This window comes from Mustelus asterias, chromosome 14 (assembly GCF_964213995.1).
Source record: "Mustelus asterias chromosome 14, sMusAst1.hap1.1, whole genome shotgun sequence".
Taxonomy (NCBI): domain Eukaryota; kingdom Metazoa; phylum Chordata; class Chondrichthyes; order Carcharhiniformes; family Triakidae; genus Mustelus; species Mustelus asterias.
The window spans coordinates 90,905,367-90,928,392 of NC_135814.1; the positions used below are offsets into that span (position 1 = coordinate 90,905,367).

Sequence of the window (23,026 nt, forward strand, 5' to 3'; positions counted from 1 at the left end):
TGTCATACAATTTCTGAGAACTGTATTTCCTTATGTTCAATTTACTGTTAATTATATTTACAGGATTTCAATATCCTGTTCTGATTATTAAAACTTTTCAGAAATAAAGACTTAATTATTAATTGAACATAAATAGAACTGGAAATGTGTTAGGAAATCCATTGGTTACTCAGGATAAAGCAACAGGAATGAGCCATTCAGCACCTTGGTTGGTTAGACAGTGGGCAGAATTTTCCAGTTGCGCTCGCCCTAAGACGAGAAAATCCCGTCCGAGGTCAGTGACCTTTACATGGTCCTGTCTCACCCACTATGATTCCAGTGGTGGGTGGAATGGAAAAATCCCACCCAGTGAGTTTGTGTGTACTATTGCTGGATCATCTGAAGGCTTGGTTCCACTTTCAGGTTCGTGAGATAAATCTGTACAGGGGAAAGGAGTCCTGCACGTTATGCAAAACTATATTTGACTCACGTAACCAATTGAGGTGTTGGAATGAATGCCTGGAGTCAGCTTCCTATCACAACAGAAAGATTGCTGTTGAAGAATTCAACAAACTCAATCGCTGGAAGAAAAGAGGCATTTCTGTTGTGCCCTTGAAAAAGACAGTCGGCTTTTCTATACCTTGCCTCAACCAGGTATGTGAGACACTAAATCTCCTATTAATGCAGTATGGCCGTGCGATACCCATTTGCATATGCACATGGGAGAGGCAATATAGTCTAATACTTATAGCAATCTAAAATCCACACATAACTGGGATTGGCACAGTAAGAAGTCTCACAATGCCAGGTTAGAGTCCAACAGGTTTATTTGGAATCATGAGCTTTTGGAGCGCTGCTCACTTGATGAAGGAGCAGCGCTCCGAAAGCTCGTGATTCCAAATAAACCTGTTGGACTTTAACCCAGACCGATCTGGCTGCAGAGAACCCGGTGTTGTAAGATTTCTTACTGTGCCTACCCCAGTCCAACGCCGGCATCACCACATCATAACTGGGATTGTGAGACAGAGTTTAGAAACACTGACCAACATGACTACAGTAAAATATCCCAAAAGGAAAAGATTTTACTTTCCCGTCTTCTAATTTTTTGCTTCCAACCCACCGTAAAAGGAGTAAGCGCAGAGTACAAATTCAGAAAAGAAACATTTCTCTTGGTTTGAGTTTGCTGTATGTAAATCCCGCAAATCCATCACTGTCAGTAGAGACTAGAAATTCATAACATTCTCTCTTCCTGCTGCCAGGGATAATGATGCCTGCAAATGAGCCTACTGGCTGTGCATTGCCTCCCACAAAGATGGTGGCCACTAACTTGTGTCTAGAATCAGCCTAGAACTGTATATGCATGGCACTGGTAGCAATCGCATTGTGTCACTGTGGCCTTTTATCATATACTATTTGTGTGTGCAGCCACGCATGCATGCATATTTATAAGTTTTCATATTAGTCTACATTGTGCGCTACACTGAGGACCATGCGCACGGACAGAGGCACTGAAGAGTATGTGCAGAGGGACAGTGACACTAAAGACCACGTGGCGGGGATAGTGACACTGAGGGCCATGTGGAGGGAGCAGTGACACTGAGGACCATGTGGATGTGACAGTGACACTGAGGGCCATGTGGAGGGAGCAGTGACACTGAGAGCCATTTTCTTTTAATAGAAACCCCTACAGTGCAGAAACAGGCCATTCGGCCCATCGAGTCTGCACCAACCACAATCCCATCCAGGCCCTACCCGCATGTCCCTACACATTTACCCCGCTAATCCCTCTCAGGACACAGTGGGGCAATTTTAGCATGGCCAATCAACCTAACCCGCACATCTTTGGACTGTGGGAGGAAACCGGAGCACCCGGAGGAAACCCACGCAGACACGAGGAGAATGTGCAAACTCCACATAGACAGTGACCCAAGCCGGGAATCGAACCCAGGTCCCTGGAGCTGTGAAGCAGCAGTGCTAACCACTGTGCTACCGTGCCGCCCTCCACATGGCCCACTGAGTGTCATGTGGAGGGACAGGGACACTGAGGGCCATGTAGAGGGACAGTGACACTGAGGACCATGTGGAGAGACTGTTACACTGAGGGCCATGTGGAGAGACAGTGACACTGAGAGCCATGTGGAGGGAGCAGTGACACTGAACACTATGTGGAGAGGATAGTGAAACTGACAGTCATGTGGAGGGACAGTGACACTGAGAGCCATGTGGAGGGAGCACTGGCACTAAGAGCCATGTGGAGGGAGCAGTGACACTGAGGGCCATGTGGAGGGAGCAGTGACACTGAGGACCATGTGGAGGGAGCAGTGACACTGAGGGCCATGTGGAGGGAGCAGTGACACTGAGGACCATGTGGAGGGAGCAGTGACACTGAGGACCATGTGGAGGGAGCAGTGACACTGAGGGCCATGTGGAGGGAGCAGTGACACTGAGGGCCATGTGGAGGGACAGTGACAGTGAGGGCCATGTGGAGGGACTGTGACACTGAGAGCCATGTGGAGGGAGCAGTGACACTGAGGGCCATGTGGAGGGACACTGACACTGAGGGTCATGTGGAGGGACAGTGACACTGAGGGCCATGTGGAGGGACAGTGACACTGAGGGCCATGTGGAGGGAGCACTGGCACTAAGAGCCATGTGGAGGGACAGTTACACTGAGGGCCATGTGGAGGGAGCACTGGCACTAAGAGCCATGTGGAGGGAGCAGTGACACTGAGGACCATGTGGAGGGAGCAGTGACACTGAGGACCATGTGGGGGGACAGGGACACTGAGGACTATGTGGAGAGACAGTGACAGTGAGGGCCATGTGGAGAGACAGTGACACTGAGGGTCATGTGGAGAGACAGTGACACTGAGGGTCATGTGGGGAGACAGGGACACTGAGGACCATGTGGGGGGACAGGGACACTGAGGACCATGTGGAGGGACAGGGACACTGAGGACCATGTGGAGGGACAGGGACACTGAGGACCATGTGGAGGGACAGGGACACTGAGGACCATGTGGAGGGACAGGGACACTGAGGACCATGTGGGGGGACAGTGACACTGAGAGCCATGCGGAGGGGAGAAAGGGCAATGAAACTGAGCTCAACATGTGACTTCTGATTATTTGAGCTGGTATCTCGGGACATAGCTATGTGGCTGGTTCTATGAATGAATTGATGGCACATGTTGGTCCCAAAAGGGTGACAGATTTTGACAGAGCTGATCAATAATTCAGACAGCTTTTTTTTCTTTGAAGGCTGGGGCTCTGCTCCAGGTCTATGTGGATGGATCAGTTCTGTTGACTCATGGTGGGACAGAGATGGGACAGGGCCTTCACACCAAGATTCTTCAGGTAATAATGGTCCATTTTACTCTTTGTTTCTGGCTTACAGTGGAAGTGACAGGTACTGCTAACATTTGCCACCCTCACCCGACAGTATTTGCAAGTTTCTTTGACGAACTGAATTTTATCAGTTCCCAAGGTCCACATCTGGTGACCTTTGAGCAAAGATCAGTTACCTTTGGTCAGTAACCCTGGCTGACTTTCCCCACTCTCTAGCTTCAATGTTCTCTACCCCTCTCCCAACTGACTGCCTGGCTGAAATTGGATTCTGGGATCTTATGTTCCAAACGATTCAGGTGGTAAACTAACTTACCACTTTATTAGTTGTTATTGACCAATACATTCTGGTAAGTTACGAAGGGGTGACTATAAAATGAATTAAGATAAGGACTCGGCTTTTGAGACCATGGGTGGGGAGAGTGAGAAAGAAAATTTGATTTCACTTCGTCATCCTAACCTTGCTCTGCTGGACATTGAAACCTGCAAACCCACAGGGGTTTTCCAGTTTCCTGACAGAACTTGCAAGATTCTACCTAATCCACATCAAGCAGTGTCTGTTGCTGTTGACAGGAGCTGGGAAAGATTTGATTTGATTTATTATTGTCACATATATTAGTATAGTAAACAGTGAAAAGTATTGTTTCTTGCTTGCTATACAGACAAAGCATACCGTTCATAGAGAAAGAAAGCAGAGGGTGCAGAATGTAGTGTTACAGCCATAGCTAGGGTGTAGAGAAAGATCAACTTAGTGCGAGGTAGGTCCATTCAAAAGTCTGACGGCAGCAGGGAAGAAGCTGTTTTGAGTCGGTTGGTACGTGACCTCAGACTTTTGTATCTTTTTCCTGATGGAAGAAAGTGGAAGAGAGAATGTCCGGGGTGCGTGGGGCCCTTAATTATGCTGGTTGCTTTGCCGAGGCAGTGGGAAGTGTAGACGGAGTCAATGGATGGGAGTCTGGTTTGCGTGATGGACTGAGCTTCATTCACGACCCTTTGTAGTTTCTTGCGGTCTTGGGCAGAGCAGGAGCCATACCAAGCTGTGATACAACCAGAAAGAATTCTATGGTGCATCTGTAAAAGTTGGTGAGAGTCATAGCTGACATGCTAAATTTCTTTAGTTTTCTGAGAAAGTAGAGGCGTTGATGGGCTTTTTTAACTATAGTGTCAGCATGGGGGGATCAGGGCAGGTTGTTGGTGATCTGGATACCTAAAAACTTGAAGCTCTAGACCATTTCTACTTCGTCCCCATTGATGTAGACAGGGGCATATTCTCCATGACTCTTCCTGAAGTTGATGACTATCTCCTTCGTTTTGTTGACATTGAGGGAGAGATTATTATCATTGCACCAGATTCTTGATCTCATTCCTGTGCTCTGTCACGTCATTGTTTGAGATCCGATCCACTATGATGATATCATCAGCAAACTTGAAAATCGAGTTGGAGGTGAATTTGGCCACACAGTCATAGGTCTATTTGGAGTATAGTGAAGGACTGAGGACACAGCTTTGTGGGGCACTGGTGTTGAAGATGATGGTGAAGGAGGTTTGTTGCCTATACTTACTGATTGTGGTCTGTGGGTTAGGTAGTTCAGGATCCAGTCACAGATAGGGAGAATCCCATGGAATTTTGGAGCCTCTGAGACGGAGCACAAATTAGGCAGACTGGTCTATCTGAGAACATATTTATACAGTTCTGTTCGAAAGATGTAAAGTGATGAGAATTTTCAAACAGGTCCATCAGAGAAACTGCAATGCAGAGGAAGAGCTTGGCCTTGGGAGTAGTTCCTCCAGCCTTGGTGTGACAATTGGCATGAGATGGCCTACTCTTGATGAAACACTCTGCCCTTGACTCAGCTAACTGCTTTTCCTTCTTAACCTTTCAGATTGCCAGTCATGAGCTGAAGATTCCAATGTCAGCCATTCACCTGAATGAAACTTCCACTGGCACAGTGCCCAACACCAGTCCTACTGCGGCCTCCTTCAGTACCGATCTTAATGGCATGGCTGTGAAGGTAAAGTGGGAATTCAAGCTCAGATGCAGTAAGGGTTTTAGAGTGGATCCCATTGGTGAATGGATTGTGTTATTGTAAGGAAGAAATAGCTTAAGCTGATCATTGTATTAAGGCCTTCATGAGTACAAGGGGGGGAACCTTATCAGAATTTTTCAGTGTTGGTCCAGTGAGAAAATGGGTGTGAATCCCGCTGGTGCGGGTGGTGGGAAATTGCACAGAAAATTGAGCCACCTTAAAAAAAATTCGACCATAGTCTTCTTATCTTAATTGCTAGCCCCGATCCTTCTATTCCTTTTCCCAATGTTGACCCATTCCATGCTAGCTCTTACTGAGATCCAGTTCAAACAAATTCTGTGTAGGTACAGTGCAGGGTTCCTCTGTGACCATTCCCCTCTCTAACAAAGATACTGTTGAGGGGGATGACCTTTCAGGGGCTTGTAGTAAGTAGCAGTCAGATCTGTGGCAGTGTGACCGGCTCTCAGGCTCAGAGGGAAAGGGTGCAGTCAGACAGAGCTATACTGATAGGAGACTCGATAGTGAAGGGGACAGACAAGCGATACTGTGCCACAGAAGTGACGCCAAAATGGTGTGTTACCTCCCGGGTGCCAGCGTCAAGGATGTTTCTGAGCGGCTGCAGAACATTCTGAAGAGGGACGGTGAACGACCAAAGATCGTTGTACACATTGGTACAAACGACATAGATAGAAAAAGGGATAAGGTCCTGCGGAATGACTGGAGGGAGTTAAGTAAGAAGTTAAAAAGCAGGACTTCAAGGGTAATGATCTCCAGATTACGCTCAGTGCCACGTGCCAGTGAGGACAAAAATAGAAAAATAGGCCAGATGAATGCATGGCGGAGGATTGGTGCAGGGGGCAGGGATTTAGGTTCTTGTATTATTGGGATCTCTTCTGGGGTAGAGGTGACCTGTACAAGAGAGACGAGTCGCACTTGAACAGGAGGGAGTCCAATATCCTTGCAGGGAGATTTGCTAGTGCTACCCGGGAGGGTTTAAACTAGCTTGGCAGGGGCGTGAGAATCTGAGAAAGAGAGGAGCCAATGAGAAGTCAGGGAAAAATACAGTAGCCAACAAGAGCAAGTTTAGTAGTCAGGTTAGCCTGGGGCACAGCTAAGGGAGAGAAAAGACTCCTGCTTTATTTCAATGCACAAGGCTTAACAGGTAAGGCGAATGAGCTCAAAGTGTGGATTGGCTCTGGAGACTGGGATGTTATGGGATGCCATAACAGAAAAGTGGCTGAGAAAAGGGCAGGACTGGCAGCTCAATGTTCCAGGATACAGATGCTACAGGTGTGATAGAGGTACAGGTAAGCGAGGAGGGGAGTTGCCTTTTTGATAAGGGAGGGCATAACAGTCCTTAGAGAGGATATTCTTGGGGGTTCATCAAGTGAGGCCATATGAATAGAACTTAGAAACAAGAAAGGGATGGTCACACTAATGGGACTGTATTATAGACCCCTCAATAGCCAGCAGGAACTAGAGGAGAGATTGCAGATAGTTGTAAGAATAAAATAGTATTAATGGGAGATTTTAATTTCCCCAGTATTGACTGGGCCACCCAGAGTACAAAGGGCCTGAATGGGATGGAATTTGTTAAATGTGTCCAAAACAGTTTCCTGAATCAAAATATTGAGGGCCCTACTTGGGATGGTGCAGCACTGGACCTCCTCTTAGGAAATGAAGTAGGGTAAGTGGGTGCTAAAGAAATAAGGGTGATGACTAGGGCAACATGCGTATTAATAGGCAACCTTAAAGCACATTAAGGTGGAATAATTCCCTGGGCCCGATCAAGTGCATCCTCGGATCTTGTGGTAGGCTAGGGAAGAAATTGCAGAGGCCCTTGCAGAGATATTTGCTTCATTTCTTTTAAAGTTCCAGAAGACTGGAGGGTGGCTAATGTTGTTCTGTTGTTTAAGAAGGATAGCAAAGACAAGCCGGGGAAGCCGGCTTGTGAGCCTGACATCAGTGGTGGGTAAATTACTGAGGGGATTCTGAGGGACAGGGATAGTCAATACTGCTTTGTGCGTGGGAAGTCATGTCTGACAAATCTTTTAGGGTTTTTGAAGAGGTAACCAAGAGGATGGATGAGGGTAGGACAGTAAATGTTGTCTATATGGACTTCAGCAAGGCCTTTGACAAAGTCCCACATGGCAGGCTAGTCTGGAAAGTTAGGTCTCATGGGATCCAGGGAGAGCAAGCTAATTGGATTCAAAATTGGCTCGATGACAGGAATCACAGGGTGATAGTCGAAGGTTGTTTCTTGGGCTGGAGGCCTGTGACTAGTGGTGTGCCTCAAGGGTTGGTTTGGGACTCTTGTTATTCGTTATTTCTATTAATGATTTGGATGTGAATGTACAAGGCGAGGTTAGTAAGTTTGCGAATGATCGTAAATTAGGAGGTATCGTTGATTGCGAAGAAGATAATCAAAAATTATAGGGGGATCTTGATCAGTTAGGGAAATGGGCCGAGGACTGGTAAATGGATTTCAATAAAGATAAGTGTGAAGTGTTGCATTTTCGAAAATCAAACCAAGGTAGGACTTATACAGTGAATGGTTGGGCCCTGGGGAGTGTTGAGGAACAGAGTGACCTCGGAGTACAAGTACATAGTTCATTGAAAGCGGCATCACAGGTAGACAGGGTGGTGAAGAAGCCATTTAGCACACACTGGCCTTCATCAGTCAGGGCATTGAGTATAGGAGTTGGAACATTATGTTACAGTTGTACAAGTCGTTGAGGCCACACTTGGAGTCCTATGTACAGTTCTGGTCACCCTGTTATAGGAAAGACATTGATAAAGTGGAAAGAGTGCAAAAATGATTTACAAGGATATTTCCAGGACTAGTGGGCCTGAGTTATAGGGAGAGTTTGGTCAGGCTAGGACTTCATTCCTTGGAACGTAGGAGAATGAGGGGTGAACTTATTGCGGTGTCTAAAATCATGAGGGGCATAGATAGGTTGAACGTACATAGTCTTCTTCCCGGGAAAGGAGAATTGAAAACTAGATGGCATAGGTTTAAGGTAAGAGGGGAAAGATTTAAAAGAGATCTGAGGGACAACTTCTTCACTCAGAGGTGGGGGGGGGGGGGGGGGGGGGGTTTATGAAATGAGCTGCCAGAGAAAGTGGTTGAGGCAAGTACAATAGCAACATTTAAAAAGCATTTTGATAAGTACATGGATGGGAAAGGATTAGAAGGATATGGGCCAAACGCAATTGGGACGAGCTGGGAGGGCACCATGGTTGGCATGGACTAGTTGGGCTGAAGGGCCTATTTCCATGCTGTTTTGCTCTATGGCTCTTTAACTTCAGCTTCTGGTTCTTTAGCCAGATCGCATTTATCATCTGGAAGCCATAAAAATGAATTCTAATATTTTGATGGTGGGGAGGACTAGGTGGAAGGATGGTTTCATCGATGCTGAAGTAGAACCACCACCAACCCAAGATGTCTTCCAAACCTGGAATTGAGGTTCCTTGCATTGTAGGAGAAATATCCTTGGCCTCTTGCCATATTGTTCTACCAGACTGGAAGTCTTAATTGCAATGTCAAGTGTTCCACAGAGCTGCTCATAATGGAAACAGCCTCAAACCTTGCAGGAGGGAAAACAGGGACCTTGAAAGTGTATTAATATGTTTGCGCCCTTGCTATGCTGCTCATCCCGTATTTTAAAAAACAGGATCCAGATTGATATGCCAAGTGGGATGGAGTGGAAGTCTTTCCACTGGATTGTCCTGGTCATACGTTCTGTTTATAAACATCTTTTACAGCTCAAATCTTCATGGAGTCATCAACTCCAAATTGCCACCCCAGCTTGCTGTAGAAATGCCATCTCTATTGAGTTGGCAACCTTTGCCTGCAGTTGGGGGGGGGGGGAGAGATGGGGGCTCTGTTACCAGCAAAATTGAAGAGAGATCCCAAAATCATTCCCAACTGGGGCTAAACAACACAAATTGGCTGCTCAACTCTAGGGAGCAAGCAGCAATCATGTTTCCCAGCCTGTCCCTGGGAAAGTTCCACCCATGGGGCTACCACCCACAATATTTCATTAGCTGATGTCCTATTGTGTGAAAACACTTTCAGTCTCTAAAAACAAAACTTCAGTTCATGATACTTACACACTTTCCCATCTTTTTTCCTCATTCTAATCTCATTGGATCTCCTGATTCTCCATATCCAAGAGGCTGGGCGACCAGTTTTTCTTCCCAAAGAATGAGAAACCTGGCATGTATCTGATATTGCTTCAATTATATCATGTTTGTGGACTGATGTTCCAATGAACGTGAATTCAAATTGGACTATGGCAATTTGAGAAGTTGAGTTTAGCTTTAAAACATCTGAAAATAAAAAGCACGTATCAGAAAAAGTGACAAGGTGATTCACTAGAGCAGTTGACCTGCCACCCTTATCCAGCCTGGTCATTATGTGATTCCAGTTCCACACCTATGTGATTAACTCCTAATGACTCTTTGAACTGACTGAGCAAGTTAACTTATCAAACCAACACAAACAATGGTCCACCACCATTTTCTCAGGGCAACCAGGGTTTGGCAATAAATGACAGCCTTGATAGCAATGCCCACATCCTATGACTGAATTAAAAAACAAATCTCATCTCATTGTAAATTCTAATACTGTGCTCAAAGTATCTTAATGCATCTTCACATGTACACTTTTCTCCCCTTTTTGTGGGGAACAGTGAGGAAGTGGTGGAAGGACTCACAGGCTGATTAATAGGCCATTGGACTCGAGAGGGGGAGCTGGGCAAAGTGGGGGGAGTTGGGGGGATGGGAAAATGACCACGTCCAAGCTGCTGTCGCTGCAGGAACTAAATGTGCAAGAGGTGAACGTGTCAGTGGCGGTGCTGAAAGCGGCTGCTCACCACCACAGCTCGCAATGCGACAAGCCCAACAAGGAGTTCATGCTGTGCCTGTGGGAAGAGAAGGATTTGCGGAAATGTCTGCAGGAGGGCAGGAAGGTCAATGAGTGCGTGCTGGATTTCGTCCGGAAGATAAAAACCCATGCAGTGAGCCCTTCACAGAGTACCGGACATACCTTGATAATAGCAATCTGCAAGAATTCTGCGAATGCTGCAAGCAACAAGATGCTTTTGATAACTGTGTGCTGGACAAACTGGGCTGGGTTCGACCAGACCGAGGAGAACTCTTAAAGATTGCTGAGGTGCAGACAGACCAGCCAATTCCTGAGAATGTCTATCACTCCAGGCCAAGGTCAGAGCTTAACATAGAACATAGAACAGTCCAGCACAGAACAGGTCCTTCGGCCCACGATGTTGTGCCGAGCTTTATCTGAAACGAAGATCAAGTTATCCCACTCCCTATCATCCTGGTGAGCTCCATGTGCCTATCCAATAACCGCTTAAATGTTCCTAAAGTGTCTGACTCCACTATCACTGCAGGCAGTCCATTCCACACCCCAACCACTCTCTGCGTAAAGAACCTACCTCTGATATCCTTCCTATATCTCCCACCATGAACCCTATAGTTATGCCCCCTTGTAATAGCTCCATCCACCCGAGGAAATAGTCTTTGAACGTTCACTCTATCTATCCCCTTCATCATTTTATAAACCTCTATCAAGTCTCCCCTCAACCGCCTCCGCTCCAGAGAGAACAGCCCTAGCTCCCTCAACCTTTCCTCATAAGACCTACCCTCCAAACCAGGCAGCATCCTGGTAAATCTCCTTTGCACTCTTTCCAGCGCTTCCACATCCTTCTTATAATGAGGTGACCAGAACTGCACATAATATTCCAAATGTGATCTCACCAAGGTCCTGTACAGTTGCAGCATAACCCCACGGCTCTTAAACTCCAACCCCCTGTTAATAAAAGCTAACACACTATAGGCCTTCTTCACAGCTCTATCCACTTGAGTGGCAACCTTCAGAGATCTGTGGATATGGACCCCAAGATCTCTCTGTTCCTCCACAGTCTTCAGAACCCTACCTTTGACCCTGTAATCCACATTTAAATTTGTCCTACCAAAATGCATCACCTCACATTTATCAGGGTTAAACTCCATCTGCCATTTTTCAGCCCAACTTTGCATCCTACCTATGTCTCTTTGCAGTCTACAACAGCCCTCCACCTCATCCACTACTCCACCAATCTTGGTGTCATCAGAAAATTTACTGATCCACCCTTCAGCCCCCTCCTCTAAGTCATTAATAAAAATCACAAATAGCAGAGGACCAAGCACTGATCCCTGTGGCACTCCGCTAGCAACCTGCCTCCAGTCCGAAAATTTTCCATCCACTACCACCCTCTGTCTTCGATCAGATAGCCAGTTACCTATCCAATTGGCCAACTTTTCCTCTATCCCACACCTCCTTACTTTCATCTTAAGCCAACCATGGGGGACCTTATCAAACGCCTTACTATCATCCATGTATATGACATCAACTGCCCTAAACCTTCATCAATACACTTAGTTACCTCCTCAAAAAATTCTATCAAATTTGACTTGCCCTTCACGAATCTGTGCTGACTATCCCGGATTAATCCGCATCTTTCTAAATGGTCGTAAATCCCAGCATCCCATAAATAACCTAGCATTGAAGGGGAATTACAACGTATCAAATGTGGTAGCAGACTCTTCTTCTAGAACTGGTGAAGGATAAAGCAAGCCACACACTCAGAGTGAAGAATTTGAATAATTTGTTTGTGATTGCACTAAGCCAAGTGGGTGTTTAAAAATACCTGGATTGCATCATGAATGCTCCTGCCATGGCCAATAAGTTTTGGCAAGGAAGAAGACCAGGAGCTTTTGGCCCAGAGGTGGGGACTGTAAAATGGCACCACAAGGCCTTGTCAGCTGGTTAAATAAAGCTGGATCAAACACATCTCATTATCTTTACCAGAGGGAAGCCTATTCTCATGTGATGTTAGTGGGTGTTTGTACTTTGGATTCTAGTTCCAGGTTATTTTTCTGTGTCAATGTATTTCCTGACATGGCATTTTCTTAATTGTGGTTTGGTTGTGTTCCTATAGGCTGCTTGTCAAACTCTGCTGCAGCGACTGGAACCTTTCATGCATGACAATCCCAAAGGAACCTGGAAGGACTGGGTGAGTCACCAATACAAACCATTCAGGTTGTTTTAATGAAAGAACACATAAAGAATAAACAACTTACATTCATATCATATGGAACCTTACATAATCTCGGGACATCCCAAAGCACTTTATGGCCACTGAAGTACTTTCAAAGTGCAGTTACTGCTGCTAATGTAGGAAACACGGAAGCCACAGGCAATAACATAATGATCACATAATGAGTAAAAGATTTGGTTTTAAAATGGCAGCAGGATGTTAATTTGTTATCATATGGTGTTCGTGCTGTTTCTGCACACTTCCAGCATTTAAAAAAAATGTATTCATAAGTTGTGGGCATTGCTGGCTAGGCTAACATTTATTGGCCATCCAGAATTGCTCTGGAGAAGGTGGTGGTGAGCTGCCTTCTTGAATCAGTGCAGTCCCTGTGGTGTAGGTACACCCAGACTTTTGTTTGGGGAGACAGTTCCAGGGTTTTGGCCCAGCAACAGTGAAGGAATGGCAATGTGTAGGAATATTCGAGGATTTTAACTCCCCAAATTTTAACGAGGTTAGTTTTAGTGCGCACGGTAGGGAGGGAGTAAACTTCTTAAATTGCACCCAGAACTTTTTTAACCAGTATGTAGAAAGCCCAACAAGGCAGGGGCAATTCTAGGTCTAATATTTGGAAATGAGCCCGGGCAAGTGGAAGGCCTATCAGTAGGCGAGCTTTTTGCAGATAGTGGCCACTAATTTTTGAGCACAGCGGGCTGGGAGAATCTCATGGGGGACAAGGCAGGGGATTCGCGCTTGCGTTTCCACCACGATAGCATTTCCCAGCACCGGATTTCCAGCAGTGTCTGCTCCAGAAATCGGCAGGGAGGCGTGGAAGTCATTTAAATATTATTTTACATGTGATTTAAATTTCACTAGTCTCTCCACCCTCGCCAGGAGTATTTCACTCCAGTGATATTTACAGTAGCTCCCCACTTTTGGGGAACAAGCAGCCCAATCCTGCTGGAGTGAAGGGGGGGGGGGGGGCAATCGGAGCCCCCCCTTCACTCCAGCAGGATTGGGCTGGAGGGGCATTGGCACCCTGGTAGTACCAGCCTGTATCCCCTGGCACTGCCCAAGGGGCAAAGTGCCAATGCCCAGGAGGCATCTTGGGACTGCCCCTCGGACATGGGTCAGTGCCAAGAGGGCAGGGCTTATGGGGGGGCAAGGCCTGGGGGAGCCTGGAGGTCATGATGTGGAGATGCCGGCGTTGGACTGGGGTGAACACAGTAAGAAGTCTCACCACACCACGTTAAAGTCCAGCAGGTTTATTTGGTAGCAAATACCATAAGCTTTCGGAGCGCTGCTCCTTTGTCAGATGGAGTGGAAATGTGCTCTCAAACAGTGCACAGCGACACAACATCAAGTTACAGAATACTGATTAGAATGCGAATTCCTAAAGCCAGCCAGGTCTTAAAGGTACAGACAATGTGGGCGGAGGGAGCATTAAACTCAGGTTAAAAAGATGTGTATTGTCTCCAGACAGAACAGCTAGTGAGATTCTGCAAGCCCAGGAGGCAAGCTGTGGGGGTTACTGATAATGTGACATGAATCCAACATCCCGGTTTAGGCCGTCCTCATGTGTGCAGAACTTGGCTATCAGTTTCTGCTCAGCGACTCTGCGCTGTCGTGTGTCGTGAAGGCCGCCTTGGAGAACGCTTACCTGAAGATCCAAGGCTGAATGCCCGTGACTGCTGAAGTGCTCCCCCACAGGAAGAGAACAGTCTTGCCTGGTGATTGTCGAGCGGTGTTCATTCATCCGTTGTCGTAGCATCTGCATGGTTTCCCCAATGTACCATGCCTCGGGACATCCTTTCCTGCAGCGTATATCAGGTAGACAACGTTGGCCGAGTTGCAAGAGTAGGTACCGTGTACCTGGTAGATGGTGTTCTCACGTGAGATGATGGCATCCGTGTCGATGATCCGGCACGTCTTGCAGAGGTTGCTGTGGCAGGGTTGTGTGGTGTCGTGGTCACTGTTCTCCTGATGGCTGGGTAGTTTGGACTAGAGGGCGATTGGTGGGGGTGGGAGGTCCTGCTGCCACTCTGCAGTCGGGATCGGTGGGGGGGGGGGGGGGTGGGTGGGTGGGGGGGGGGGGGGGGGAACAGAGAGAGAGGGGGAAACAGCCCCGGGGGGGGGGTGGGGGGGGGGAGGTGAGAGGTGGGGTCAGCCTGCAGGAGTGTTGGCACTGGGGGGGCAGGGGGAGGCTGGACTGCAGGGAGGGGCGTCAGGGCTGGGCCCGGGAATGGTCGGGGGGCCAGCGATCAGGCCGTGGGGATGCGGGGATCGCAGGCCTGGCCACCAATAAGGAGGCCAACAGTGCCGGGCCACTCTGTGGACGCCGATCTCGGCACTGACAGATCACCGCATGTGCAGTGGCCCACTCAGCGCGCTGAATTCAGCCTCTCCAGCGGGGATAGGCCCCGCCCCTAGTTTTTAATGGTTTCACACTGGTGGCTTTTGCAGTGAACAGATGTGGGAGATTCTTCTCTGAACTCCCGCTGAAGAAACAGCGTGAATTACTCCAGTTTTCATGCGAATTCGACACTTAAAGTTTTTTTTGAGAGTTCCAGCTAATTCAGTTAGGATAGTTATAGAAAAGGATAAGGGTGGGTCGGGAATAAATTTTCTTAACTGGGGAAAGGTTAATTTTACTAAGATACAATTTGGTCCATGTGGACTGGGAGCAGCTACTTGCAGATAAAACAGTGTCAAACCAGTGGGAGGCCTTCAAGGAGGAGATAGTGATACCACAGGGCAATTATGTTCCCATAAAGACAAAGGGTGGGATTTTTCGGCTGTGCTCGCCCCAAAACTGGAAAATCTCACCCGAGGTCAATGGGCCTTTGCATGGTCTGCCCCCCCCACCGCCCGCCACCGGAATTGTAGTGGGCAGGATGGAAAAATTCCGCCCAAAGGGTGGGACCAAGACCAGAAAACCCTGGATGTCAAGGGACATAAAGTTCAGGATTAAGGAAAAAAAGGGAAGCTTATGGCAGAAATTGAAACTTATAGAATACTGAGAGGTCGAGATAAAATGGACGTGGAGAGGATGTTTCCACGAGTGGGAGAGACTAGAACTTGAGAGCACAACCTCAGAGTGAAGGGACGCTCCTTTAAAACTGAGATGAGGAGGAATTTCTTCAGTCAGTGGTGAATCTGTGGAACTCATTGCCACAGAAGACTGTGGAGGCCAGGTCATTGAGTCTCTTTAAGACAGAGAAGAATAGATTCTTGATCAATAAGGTTACGGGGAGAAGGCAGGAGAATGGGGATTAGAATATCAGTCATGATTGAATGGCGGAGCAGACTTGATGGGCCGAATGGTCTAATTCTGCTCTTATATCTTATGGTCTTAAATGGAGGGCTCAATATGGCAGAATCCTGAGAGAAGTCTTATAAGTGAAGGGGGGAAACTTATAAAAAGACTACTCTGCCATTGAATAAGATCATGATGTGATCATCCTCAATTCCAATTTCCTGCCTTATCCACATAACTGGGGCGGCACAGTGGCTAGTACTGCTGCCTCACAGCGCCAGGGACCCAGGTTCAATTCCAGCCTTGGGTGACTGTCTGTTTGGAGTTTGCACATTCTTCCCGTGTCTGCGTGGGTTTCCTCCAGGTGTTCCGGTTTCCTCCCACACTCCAAAGATATGCAGGTTAGATAGATTGGCCATGCTAAATTCTCCTGCAGGGTACCCGAACAGGCGCCAGATTGTGACGGAATTTTCGTAGTAACTTCATTGCAGTGGTAACTTGTGACACTAACAAATAAACTTTTAAAAAACCATTCCATTTGCCTTCCTTATTATCTGCTGAGCTTGCATCCTAGCTTTTTGTGCATGAGGACCCCCAAATTCTTCTGTGCTGCAGATTGTTGTAGTCTTTCTCCATCTAAATAATACTCAGCTCCTTTACTCTTCCTATCAAAGTGCAGAATTTCACATTTTCCTGTATTATATTCCTTGGCGGTGGTACATTGGTTAGCATTGCTGCCTCACAAAGCCAGGACGCAGGTTCAATTTTGGCTTTGGGTGACTGGCTGAGTGGAGTTTGCATGTTCTCCCCGTGCCTATGTTGGTTTCCTCTGGGTGCTCCGGTTTCCTCTGACAGATCAAAGATGTGCGGTTAGGTTGATTGGCCGTGCTAAATTGTCCCTTAGTCAGGGGGATTAGCAGGGTAAATACAGGGATAGGGCTCAGGTGGGATTGTTGTCGGTGCAGGCTTGATGGACCGAATGTCCTCCTTCTGCATTGTAGTGATTCTATGATACTACCAAGTTTTTTCCCATTCAGTTAACCTGTCTATATTCCTCTGTAGACTCTTTGACCAGATCTTTACCGTCCTGCCCGCCACCATGTAAAGGTCTGTTGACCTCGGGTGGGATTTTCCGGCTTTAGGGCAAGTGCGACCAGAAAATCCACCCTCTGTGTCATTATTACCACTTGCCTTCCCACCTACTTTTGTGTCATGTGCAAACTTGCCAATAATAGTCACTTCCCTCATTCAAGTCATTAGTATATATTCTTAGAATCTTAGAGTCTCTGCAGAGCAGAAGAAGACCTTTCGGTTCATCAAGTCTGACTCTCTGAAAGAGAATCGTGCTCAGGCCCATGAACCCACACTATCCCCATTTCCCATGGCTAATCCATCTAGCCTACACAACTTGAGACACTCAGAAACAACTTAGCATGGCCAACCAACCGAGCCAGCACATCTTTGGGCTGTGGGAGGAAATTGGAGCACCTGGACAAAACCCACACAGACACGCGCAGAACATGCAAACTCCACACAGACAGTCACCCAAGGCAGGAATTGAACCTGGATCCCTGGTGCTGTGAGCCAGCAGTGCTAACCACTGTGCCACCGTACTGCCCATATTGTAAATAATTGTGGCCCCAGCATTGATCCCGGTGGCACTGCACTAGTTACAGGTTGCCATTCTGAAATGCCCATCTCATCCCAACTCTCTGTCTTCTATTTGTTAACCAATCCTTTATCTATGCTAATGCACTACCCCCAACACCATAGGCTCTTATCATAAGATAAGTAGGCTTTTGTGTGGTTCCTTCTTGAATGTTGTTGGGTCTGCGCTCATCCAGGCAAGTGGAGAATATTCAATTACACTCCTGGCTTGTGCCAGGCTTTGTTTGGGGAGTCAGGAGGTGAGTCACTCTCCGCAGGATACCTAGCCTCTGACCTACTCATGCTCAGTACCATCTTAGTTAGGGCATTAGAGTGTGCAGTACAAAGACAGATTACCATGTCAATCAGTGGGCGCAATTCTCCCAAAAAATTTCTAAGTGGGTCGGCGAGCTTCACATTGCAATCCATCCACGTTAGACATTTTTTATGAGCTTCAGGTGATTTGCGCTTTGAAGGACATCAGCAGGACCTAAAGACTGGCTCCTGAAAGGGCTCCCTGATCTCAAAATGAAGTTAATGGCCCCCCACGGACCCCGCTCCACCCATTAGTCAGTGCCATGGAGCAGGGCCTGAGGGGTCAGCCCCACTGCCACTCTGCATCGCGATCGGTGGTGGTGGTGGTGGTGGGGGTGCAACGGGTCTGGGCAGCTGGGGGGGCTGGGGGGTTACTCGTGATCAGCTGTGGGTCCCCGCAGTAGCTAGGGGGTGGGGGTTGCTGGGTTGTGCCTTGCAGCAGATCTCTCAGACCTGTCAGTTCTCTGCTGGTTGCCATTGCGTATGCGCAACCAAAGGTCTTCTGATTTAAGCCCCGCCCCCTCCCTCTCATGGCTAGAAATGGTCTAGTCCACTTTTTCCTTCTCTGAGTACAGAAGATATGCAATTTGGACTCACCCAATAAAACAGATCTGAAACTCTCCTGTTTTCACACTAGTTAGGCACTTAGAATCTTTCTCAAAAAGTCGTCCCCATTCATTGTGACTGACACTATCTGCCCACGTGCAGGAAGTGCTTCCCCCAGGCACAAATGAACACAACCATGTTAATAAGATGTATTAGTTAAGAAACATAGAAACCCTACAGTGCAGAAGGAGGCCATTCGGCCCATCGAGTCTGCACCAACCACAATCCCACCCAGGCCCTACCCCCACATATTTTACCCGCTAATCCCTCTAACCTACGCATCCCAGGACTCTAAGGGACAATTTTTAACCTGGCCAATCAACCTAACCTGCACATCTTTGGACTGTGGGAGGAAACCGGAGCACCCGGAGGAAACCCACGCAGACACGAGGAGAATGTGCAAACTCCACACAGACAGTGACCCGAGCCGGGAATCGAACCCGGGACCCTGGAGCTGTGAAGCAACAGTGCTAACCACTGTGCTACCGTGCCGCCCTATAGGTAGTTAAGCATGTTTAACTGCATCTATATGGTGCCAAAATATTGATTGCAATATTGGAGCACACAGACATAAGCTCCTGTCATCACCCTATTGGCTTGAGACAAGTACTCTGGGTTTAAGAGCCCCATTAAACATAAACTGAATTAGCTGCGAATTGCTTCCTCAGATCTTTTCCAACTTGCTTTAGAAAACTGTTACTTAAAACCTACAATCAGAAATTCTATTTTGTGTATCTGCTATGGATTGCAAGTTCAACAAGTGAATTCAACAAGTCAATAATAAAGCATGAATCCAAAGTAGGATTTGATGCTCTGTAGCTGCAAGTGCCATTCTGCCTCTGATTTGAGGGGCATCAGGATCAGTTGCACATGTACTGGCAGTCGCAGTGCAGGCTGAGTGCACATGAGCAATCATTTTGACACCTTTCTTTTGGCACAAATAAATTTTAAAGTGCAGAGGTTATTCAGCCCATCAGGTCTGCGTCACTTTTCTGAATGAGCAATCCACTGAGTGCTGTTCTCTTGCTTTTTTCCTGTAACCCATTCTTCCTTTTTTGTTAACTGTCTAATTACCTTTTAAGTGCTTCAATTGAACCTGCCCGCACCACATTCTCAGGCAGTAAAATCCAGACCTTAACCATTCACTTAACCAAAGCTTTTCCTCATGTTTTTGCTTTTTTTATGAAGTACTTTGAATCTGAGCCATCCCGTTCTTGATCCTTTCACGAGTGGGAACAGTTTCTCTCTATCTATGCTATTCAGACCCCTCATGATTTTGAACACAGTTAACTTGTTCGTGGAGGTTTCATTCCAGAGAGATCTCACAAATGGCAAACACAGTTTATAGTGGAACTGAGTTCCTAACATGCCACTGGGAACAGTTAGATTAAAAATGAAAATTAAGTTTTATTATTATTATTATTAATAATATCAAATTAATGAATACTATCTAAAGTGCCTGCTGAATCTTCAGTTATATTAAGTTCTGATCCTATATACGGTAGAGCTAAAGATGGATTCACGGGGCGATCCGATCCAAACAAACTTGTATTTTATTTGGCTTCTTTTGCAAATGTATGGCCATTGACATTGAGTGACATAAACTTTAAGATGCTGCCACGATTTTGGAGACGATTGTGAATGGGGTTAAAGTGCTCAGAATGGGGCGGAGGAGGAAGAAATTCAACTAATGGCTTCCTGGTTTGCAGCTGAAAATCCAGGCATCCAGCAGTTTAAAATTGAGGGAGCATCTCAGCTCGGCCTCTCAGCAGGTATAAGGGTACAGTACCAACAAATTTCTAACATTTGCTCGACATCAATTATGTAGAGCATGCACTGACACTGTCTGCATATTCATACTTAGTAATAAGTGACCGAATCAATGTTTCCTCTGAGCTTCATGGGTGCGTGATTGTATAGCAATCCAGAATGTATCATGGAAGGTACAAATCGGTTACGCACAAGTAACATTCATTCAAGAGACCGCTCAGTGTGATAAGTAGTGCAACAAATAAAATTATAGAGAACACTAGGCCAAAGCATTTGAGTTTTAATTTTTGGGAATCTGTAGAGGCCCTATCAGGGACTACAAAAACAATTTTGGCCAGTTGCTGACCTTTCAAGAGTTTGCTGCAGATAATCTCTAAAACTCCCCTGATCAAAGCTGTCTTTAAGCTCTAATAGATGCTGACCAACTTCGCCCTCTCCCAAAATCAGCCAGCTATGGCGCTTTGTTTGCTTGGTACCCACAATTTGTTGGTGGCATTCAAAAATGCTGTCTGAACCCCAATTTGGTTTGTATCAGAGACTGGTGGCTGGAACAGTTGCCCCAAGAATTTTGTGGAAGTTGACTGTCTGGATTGAGGAATTTGGAAGGTGTTTGGATTTCAATCGTGAATATAAATCTGAATCAATGCAAGCATGAAATTAACCTCTGAGTTGCTTCAATTCCTGCTGATTAGTTTAATAGCTATCATTTAGATGGGGTCTAATCCATGCTTTTACATTGATGGCATTCGGATTGTTATAATTTTAACTGGAGGCGTAATGGTGATTGAATACAAAAACAGATTTGTGCGGGTAAACGCGATTACAATGGAGGGGGATGTAAATGGCGGGAGTTGACTGCATTTCTATCGAATCTCTTTTCAGCCTTCTCTTCTCCAAGGAAAACAGTCCTAACTTCTCCAATTTATCTTCTTAACTGAAGTTCCTCGTCCCTGGAATGCCTCTCCAATGCCTTCATATCCTTCCCAGAACTGGACGCAATACTCCAGCCGAGGCTGAACTAGTGTCTTATAATAGTTCACATAACCTCCTTGTTCTTGTACCCTATGCCCCAATTAATAAAGGCTAGGATACTATATGCTTTATGAACCATGTCCTCAGTCTGTCCTGCCACCTACTATATATATATATATAAAAATATATATATATACACATATATCTTTGCTCCTGCACCCCCTTTAGAATTATACTCTTTCATTCATGTTGTCTCTCCAAGTCCTGATCCAGGACTTCAGCATAAAAATCAAGGCTGATACATCAGCGCAATAGTGCAGAAATGCTGCAATATTGGAGGTGCCCATTGTCCAGATGTGATGTTAAGCCTATGTCCTCAATGGTGGACACAAAATAATTCATGGCACTACTTCAAAGAAGAAAAGTTGAAACTGGAGTCCTGACCAATACTTATTGCTCAATCAACATCACAAAACCAAATTATCTGATCATTATCACATTGCCGTACATGGGCAATCACTGTGTGCAAAGTGGCTGCCACAGCAGTGACTAAACTTCAGTAACACTTCATAGTCTGTGAAGCACTTTGTGGCATCCTGGAGTATTAAAAGGCATTCTTTTTAATATCTGACTAATGCACCATGTTAATACATCTTAATAATGCTGCTTAGTAACATGCATTACAAATCGCACTTCATTAACATACCTTACAGGCGTAGTTTATTAATGATACTGATTAAGGAACCTTTCTAGTATAACTTATATACTCACCTCACCTGCATATTTTATGACTATTAAAATGCCTTCACATGGTACTTTACCAAGGCACTTAATAGCATATCTTACTAACATAATGTATGTTTTGTTAGGTGAAAGAAGCTTTTATGAACAAGGTCAGCTTATCAACGACTGGTTTCTTCAAGTAAGTTTGATTGTTAATTCCAAATGAACCTATGGATTGGCAGATAGTCCTGACTGAATAGAACTTTTGGAAAATAATGAAATGGCTCCATTAGTATTTGGGCTCATATCATCTCAGGGCCAGAATGCAGCACACCCCATCAAGGCGAAGAAGAGATTGAGAGGAGAGAGCATGGCTGGTATTTAAGAAGTTCAATGTCATCCAAGACAAAGTAGTCCACTTGATCATCACCTCATTCATCATGTTAAACATTTACTCTGTCCACTCCTGGTGTGACATTGCTCTAGTCTGCACTTTCTACGAGATGCACTATAGCGACTTTTGGCAAGGCTCCTTCAATAACCTCAGAATTCATTACCTCTACAACCGAGAAAAACAAGGGTAACAGGGGCATGGGAATACCACCACCTGCAAATTCCTCTCCAAGTGAAGCACCATCCTGACTCAGAAATATATCATTGTTGCTGTGTCAAAATCATGAAACTCTTCATCTAATAGCACTAAAGTACTTTAGAATCATAGAATCCCTACAGTGCAGAAGGAGGCCATTCTGCCACCAACAATCCCACGCAGGCCCTACCCCCCCGTATTTACTCCACTAATCCTCCTGACACTAAGGGCAATTTAGCATGGCCAATCCACCTAACCTGCACATAATTGGAGTGTGGGAGGAAACTGGAGCACCTGGAGGAAACCTACGCAGACACTGGAAGAACATGCAAACTCCATACACGCAGTGACCCGAGGCTGGAATTGAACCTATGTCCCTGGTGCAGTGAAGCAGCAGTGCTAAGCCCTATTAGCGCTAACCTCTGTACCACCGTGCCACCCACAGACTGCAGTTATTCAAGAAGGTAAATCGTTCTCCTCACTCCCTCCCCCACCGTTCCAAATTGCACCGCGGTCAGGGCGCCTGTTCCCTGTTAGTGGGGAACAGTTGCAAATGCTGCTGAAGGGAACTACTCCCAGCGGGGCTGCTAGCGGCCCAGAGAATATCATCCCAGGCCCGCTAATCATATTGAAATCCTCATTTCAATATTATAATCAGCTCCGTATCGATTTCCAGCGTGGAGTTGGCCTGGGAGTGG

General features: G+C 46.3%; 1 protein-coding gene and 1 pseudogene across 5 annotated transcripts in view; both read left to right on the plus strand.

Moving 5' to 3' along the window:
* LOC144504089 (aldehyde oxidase 1-like) overlaps positions 1–23,026 on the plus strand; it is a 190,488-nt gene that overhangs the window by 153,365 nt on the left and 14,097 nt on the right. For all 5 annotated transcript variants that reach the window (XM_078229257.1, XM_078229258.1, XM_078229259.1 and 2 more), the window contains 5 exons: positions 403–633; positions 3,240–3,335; positions 5,207–5,335; positions 12,355–12,429; positions 21,886–21,938. In XM_078229257.1, the coding sequence (XP_078085383.1) occupies positions 403–633; positions 3,240–3,335; positions 5,207–5,335; positions 12,355–12,429; positions 21,886–21,938 (584 nt within the window). The remainder of the gene's footprint in view (positions 1–402; positions 634–3,239; positions 3,336–5,206; positions 5,336–12,354; positions 12,430–21,885; positions 21,939–23,026) is intronic.
* On the plus strand, positions 10,117–11,977 carry LOC144504088 (NADH dehydrogenase [ubiquinone] 1 alpha subcomplex subunit 8-like; annotated as a pseudogene).